The sequence below is a fragment of the Rana temporaria genome, chromosome 9, assembly GCF_905171775.1.
Source record: "Rana temporaria chromosome 9, aRanTem1.1, whole genome shotgun sequence".
Classification (NCBI taxonomy): domain Eukaryota; kingdom Metazoa; phylum Chordata; class Amphibia; order Anura; family Ranidae; genus Rana; species Rana temporaria.
This window is the reverse complement of record NC_053497.1, coordinates 144,569,518-144,576,357: the sequence shown is the minus strand read 5'-3', so window position 1 is coordinate 144,576,357 and position 6,840 is coordinate 144,569,518. Positions and strand designations below refer to the sequence as shown.

At 45.6% G+C, this 6,840-nt stretch overlaps 1 protein-coding gene across 1 annotated transcript in view; it reads right to left on the bottom strand.

Moving 5' to 3' along the window:
* Positions 1-6,351: 6,351 nt before the first annotated feature.
* Positions 6,352-6,840, bottom strand: part of DYNC2I2 (dynein 2 intermediate chain 2) — a 34,890-nt gene continuing 34,401 nt past the window's right edge. Inside the window, exon 9 of the mRNA XM_040324733.1 lies at positions 6,352-6,713. Coding sequence (XP_040180667.1) covers positions 6,475-6,713 — 239 coding nt within the window. The 3' untranslated portion in view covers positions 6,352-6,474. The remainder of the gene's footprint in view (positions 6,714-6,840) is intronic.

Here is a 6,840-nt window from a genome sequence, read left to right as displayed (position 1 = left end):
ACTATTTTACAGCATTGTGGGCTGCTTTGTTAGGCCCCTTTCAGACTGGGGCGGGAGCCGCGGTAGCGGTATAACGCCGCTAAAAATAGCGGCGCTATACCGCCGGAATTGCTGCGGGTATCAGCCGCTAGCGGTGCGGTATTAACCCCCACTAGCGGCCGATAAAGGGTTAATACCGCCCGCAATGCGCCTATAGAGGCGCATTGCGGGCGGTATTGCCGCGGTTTCCCATTGTTTTCAATGGGAATGAGCGGTATACACGCCGCTCCTCTCACCGCTCCAAAGATGCTGCTGACAGGAGATTTTTTTATCTCCCGCCAGCGCATCGCCTCAGTGTGAAAGCCCTGGGCTTTCACATTGAGTCTGCAGTGAAGGAGTTTTTCAGGCGGGATAGCAGCGCTATTTTTAGCACTGTACCGCCTGAAAAACTCCTCAATGTGAAAGGGGCCTTAAGCGGCCCACAAAATCCTGTGAAAAGGTTATCTATATATATATTGGTAATTAGCCGTCTCAGAGCTTTCCGGAGCAAAACAGTCCTCTTCAGGCTCTTCAATAAAGAAAACGCGTATGAGCATGACTGTGTGAATCTTGCTTTAACCATTCATGCAAAATCGCGTACCTGCATGTCATTTCGTTGAAGTGGTTGTACCATTTATTAGAGCTGGCGGTCAGCCGGCCCAGCAGCCGCTCGGCCGTTATCACGAGCAGTGGGAGGGGACTCCTGCCCAGTGCCGGCCCAAGACATTGTGCTGCCTGGGACCAAGAATGAAATGCTGCCCCCCCCCAGAAAAAAAATCACACCAACCAAAAGGCCCCCACATTCATTATTTTATATCATGATAACTAAAGGGGACCCGTCATGGCTCTATACATGTATAAAGAGGACCTGTCATGGCTCTATACATGTATAAAAGAGTATAAAGAGGACCTGTCATTGCTCTATACATGTATATAGAGGACCTGTCATTACTCTTTACAGGTAAAGGAATATCAAGAGGACCTGTCATGGCTCTATAAATGTATATAGGACTATAAAGAGTACTTGACATGGCTCTATACATGTATAAAGGAGTATAACGAGGGCCTGTCATGGCTCTATAGATGTATAAAGAGAACCTGTCATTGCTCTATACATGTATAAAGAAGTATAAAGAGGACCTGTCATGGCTCTATACATGTATATAGAGGACCTGTAGATACTCTTTACATGTAAAGGAATATAAAGAGGACCTGCCATGGCTCTATACATGTATAAATGAGTATAACGAGGGCCTGTCATGGCTCTATAGATGTATAAAGAGGACCTGTCATGGCTCTATACATGCATATAGGCGTATAAAAGGACCTGCCGTGGGCTCTATACATGTATCCAGGAGTATAAAGGGACCTGTGAATTGCCGGCGGCCAAAATGTCTTTTGCGCAAACTAATCAATGTATGCTAATTGTGTTTTTTTTTTGGTACCAAAAATATGTAGAAGAATACATATTGGCCTAAACGAAGAAAATTGTTTATTTTTCAAAATTTTGGGGATATTTATTATAGCAAAAAGTTAAAAAATATATATATATTTATAGCACAAAAAATTAAAACCCCAGAGGTGATCAAATATCACCAAAAGAAAGCTCTATTTGTGGGAAAAAAAGGACATCAATTTTATTTGGGTAGCGGAGCTGGCGGAATGGGCTGGCGGGGCATCAGTATGCTGCCCCCCTAAAAGTGCTGCCTGGTACCCATGGTACCACCCGGTCCCATCATAGGGCCGGCCCTGCTCCTGCCGCCACTCTGCCCAGGTCTCACGTCCCATCAGGAGACCCGAACGACCAATCGGCGCGTTCACCGGCTGTCGGGAGACCCGAACTAAGCCAGAATCTGCTTTGATTGAGTCGCAAAAACCCGGAAGCGGCATCACCTCCGGTTTACTCGGCTGCCAATAGCGCAATTTAAAAAAAAAAAAAATCTGTATTTCCAAAAGTACCTGTCACCGCCTATTACTGTCACAAGGGATGTTTACATGCTTGTGACAGCAATAAAAGTGATCAGATTATGTTTTTTTAAGGGACAGTGTAAAAAAAAAAAAAAAAGAAGAAGCTTGTGCACCAAAGAAAACACACACGTAAGTAATGGCCGCAAATGTAAACGGTGTTCAAATCACACATGTGAGGTATCGCCGCGATCGCTAGAGTGAGACCAATAATTCTAGCAAAAAAAAATGTCATTCTAAACTGGTAACCGTTAAAAAATTTTAACATTGCCTATGGAGATTTTTAAGTACCGTAGTTTGTCGCCATTCCACGAGTGCGTGCAATTTTAAAGCGTAACATGTTAGGTATCTATTTACTTGGTGTTACATCATCTTTTACAATATGCAAACAAATTGGGCTAACTTTTTTTTTTTATTATTTAAAAAAGTGCATTAAAAATTAAATTTTTGGAAGACTGCTGCGCAAATACTGCGTGACATATAACAGCCCTCACCTGCTTGCATTTTGTGAGTGGATTTTGAGGGCTGGTGAGTGTGGGCGAGCACCGCCAGCAGCCTGGGTTGTATGGGAGCCTTTGTCCCAGCGATCGTAGGGGAAGGGAGAGGAGAGACGCCACCTGGCTGATTAGAGCGCTGGGGAACATAACAGCTTTCATTACAATAGCTGTGTGTTCCCCGCCGTGCGGTGTCATATACAGCCCCTCCTCCTTGTCCGGACACTTTAATAGACAGATCACCCATCCAAGCCTGGGAAGGTGATCTGTCGATCAAAGTTCCCCGGACAAGGGGGAGGGGCGTTCTATGACGCCGCACGGCGTGGAACACACAGCTATTGTAATGAAAGCTGTTATGTTCCCCAGCGCTCTAATAAGCCAGGTGGCGGCGGCTCCTTTGCCCTGCAGAGGTGGGCTGCACTGGGGACACAGGCTGCATTAGTGGCACAGGCTGCACTGGGGACGCAGGCTGCATTAGTGACACTGGCTGCACTGGGGACACAGGCTGCACTGGCGGACACGGGCAGCCTGCATTTTTGGGCATGCATAAAGTGGTTGTTAATATTTATTTTTATAACTTCTGCATAATTCTGCATAAAACTTTTCAATGTAATTTCATGAGATAATTTATGAGGGCATGTTTAGGGGCGTAATTAGGGGCGGGGCGAGGCGGGGCAGGGTAGGGGTTGGGCGGGGTAACTGGTAGCGAGTAACCCTTGAGGCCTGGCTAGTAGCTCAGGACTTGAAATTTGGAGAACTGACATAATATTGCAATGACTGCCATGTTCTTCTCTAGGGTCTTTGCTAAAAAATTATATATAATGTTTGGGGGTTTTAAGTAATTTTTTAGCAAAGAAATACAGATTTTACTTGAAAAAAAGAAGTGTCAGAAATAGGCTTGTTCTTGGAGCGTGGTCTAGCCGGTATTGAAGATGGCTGCTTAATTGGGGAGCTCCCGCTGCTGCGGACTTAATTGAACTGAATAGAGCGCCGGTAAGCTATATATTCAGCCCAAACGACCAGATCGGTGATCCGACTGTATCCGGGCACATTTTGTGCGACTTTCAATTTAAACCGGTGGAAATTGACAGACCTACAGCCCTTAGTGCTATTGCTCCGGGAATACATTGACTTTAATGATGGAGAACCTGATGGGAATGTCACATCCACAGACTGTTCCCGACGGCGTATCACCCCTGAATATTGATCGTAATGTCGGGATTGTTAGCGATTTGTCGCAAGGACTCAGCTAAAGCGACCTCCACTCAGTTGCAGCGGACATAAAACACACACTGACTGCTGCCATTGCAGAGCTGAGCGTTGAGGTACGCGCAGTTACAGCGTGGGTATTAGACGTGGAAAAAACAACTGCGCAACAGAGCGCTGTACTGTGCCATGTGAATCGCAAGGTGGACACTCATACCCTTCACCCGAGAGACCTCCACCGTCAGGTGGAGGATTTAGAGAACCGTAGTAGATGCCATAATTTGAGAGTACGGGGTCTACCTTAAACGGTGGAAAATGATCAACTTGCACCTGTAATCACTGGCATTTTCAACAATCGTCCCCCCATGTCTGCAATTGAAATGGAACGCATCCACAGAACCTTAAGACCCAAAGGTAGAGCTACTGACCCACCCAGAGATGTGATTTGTTGCATATGCGACTTCCAGCTCAAAGGAGGATGTTATGAGAAATGCTAAGCTACGCTCTAAATGCATGTATGAGGGCACAGCGATTCAAGTATATCAAGATTTGTCCCATATAACGCTCCAACACAGAAGAGACCCGAGACCTCTACTTGATGTACATGGACGTACCTGACTGGTATGCGGACTTCCGATTTAGATCTAACAAAAAAGACACAGGAAGATGCAATGGATACGGTTCCGACTAGATTCCGTAGACGTCGTTCACAATCGGCAGATAGACTACCGATCAGCACTCCGATCTCCAATCGCCCGGCTCAACACGCTATAGGAAATCAAGACGGGAATACTGAGGACTTACTGCTTTTCCTGAGGTTTTTCTCTTATTTTTCCCGTTTTTTTTTTTATTGCAATGCATTAGGAGAAATAGGCTTGTTCTTGAAGTGATTAAGAAACCAGGATACTGAACAAGGTGTCACATTCATTAAACAGGTGGCCAATACACTTAAAGACCCCTTTCACACTGAAGCGTTTTTACAGCGTTTTAGCATTAAAAATAGCGCTATTAAAACTCTCCCATTGAAACCCCTCTCCATTGAAATTAATTGAAAGCGCTGTAAAAACGCCTTACCCTTTCACACTGAGGTGTGGCACTGGCAGGGCATTGAGAAAAGTCCTGCAAGCAGCATCTTTGGAGCAGCTTTTGGGCGCTGACAAAAACGCTTCAAAAACGCCCCACTCCATTGAAATTAATTGAAATCGCTGTAAAAACGCCTTACCCTTTCACACTGAGGCACTGCAAAAACGCCCTAAAATGTTAGGGTCTTAGAGGTGCTTTACCAGCACATTGGGATTGCAGATGAGGCTTCGCTCGAATAACGCCCCAGTGTGAAAGGGGCCAAAAGGAGTGTTTCCACTCACTCTGTGAGACCATAACCAGTCTCCTAGCCTTCCCAGACAAAACAGCCACTTCAGACTCTCCAAAGGGGAAGATGTGGAGGAACAGGACTGTATGAATCTTGCTTTGTTTAAGCAACCAGAGATGAGGATGATGATACCAATCAGGTTTTCTCATTCATTAATCAAGTGGCCAATACACTCAAATGGAGTTCTTTCCACTTACCCTGTGAAGGGGTTTTATGCTCTGGCAATAAGCAGTTTCATAACTTTTCCAGCTTTGCCAAGCAAAACATCCCTCTTCAGACTCTATAAAAAGAGGAAGATGTGGATGGACATGACAGAATGTATCCTACTCTAAAGGAGTGGTTTCTGCTTACCCTTTGAAAGGGTCATCTGCTCTGGCAATGAGAAGCCGCCTAGCCATACCGGGCAAAACAGCCTGTTTCGGAGTTTCCAGATGGACATGACTGCATAAATACTGCTTTGTTCAAGCAACCATTGATAAGACACCTTACAGATTGTCACATGAGGCTAATACCAGTGGCGGCTGGTGCTCCAAATTTTTGGGGGGGCACAAACAAACTGAAAAATTATGAAAAAATACCCATCAATTGCAGCCACTGTGCCATAAAACGAACTACTGTGCCAAACGCTGCCAGTGTGCCCATCACATGCTGCCAGTGTGCCCATTAAATGCTGCCACTGTGCCATCAAATGCTGCCAGTGTGACCCCCCCCCCCACCTTGCTCACCGTCTGCCTGGCACTTACCCTCTCTTGGTGGGGCAGCGGGTAATGTCGACGAGTGGGGTCCTTCAAGCCAGTGTCTCTTGCCATCCTCATCTCTCAACCTCTCCTGAAAAGCAGCGCCTGTCATTTCAGCCAATCAGGTGACAGGTAACAGACCCAAGCACCCGATTGGCGGTTCAGTGTTAGGAAAGCGATTGAATATTCGCTTTCCTAACACAGCTGAGTGAACTGCGAGCGCCAAGCATGTAAGTCAGCCAAAAAAGGGAGAGGGGGCAGGGCCAGGTCGGGGGTTTGTGTCTAAATGAATACATGGAGCTCTGACTTGGCTTGGGTGCCCCCTGTAGAGCAGGCTACTGGCTGAGGGGCACTTAAAGGAGGGAGGGGCTAGAAGCAGCAAAGAGGGACCCGAGAAGAGGAGAAGCTGGGCTGCTCTATGCAAATCCACTGCACAGAGGAGGTAAGTATAACATGTTTGTTATTTAAAAAAAAAAAAACCTTTACAATCACTTTAAGCCTGCCATAGACAGTTTGAACCTGCTGAATCGGCTGAGGTTTGAACAAGAAGGAAAGGAAAACCTTTTAATTGGGATCAGAAAAATGAGGCTTTAATGAATATAAAATGTTATTTCATGAGCTTTTATTGATATCTGGTCTATTTACATATAGTACATATATATATATATAGAAGTCCCCCTCTGGTTCAGTCAGCGAGCTTGCTGGCCATATCATCCAGTAGGTTCATCTCTCGGACGCCTTGCTCTGTAAAATCAGAACTTAGCTGCCATATCTTCACTGTGCCAGTTCCATCCCCGGCAGCCAAGACCCGGGTCTGAGCACGATTAAACTCCAGACAATTAGCAGCCTTCCCGTTGTCTGTCTGCTCTATAACCAATGATGGCTTCTGGGAGCTTTTTCCAAGGTCAAAGAGCAGCAGGTGCCCTGAGAAGAGACATTGCATGAATTGGTGCAGGGATACTGAAAATCATATTATAGAAATAAAAATTACAATACAGAAAAATAAAAAATAAAAAGTTGCACTGTCTGATGTACTTACAATGCTAGTTGT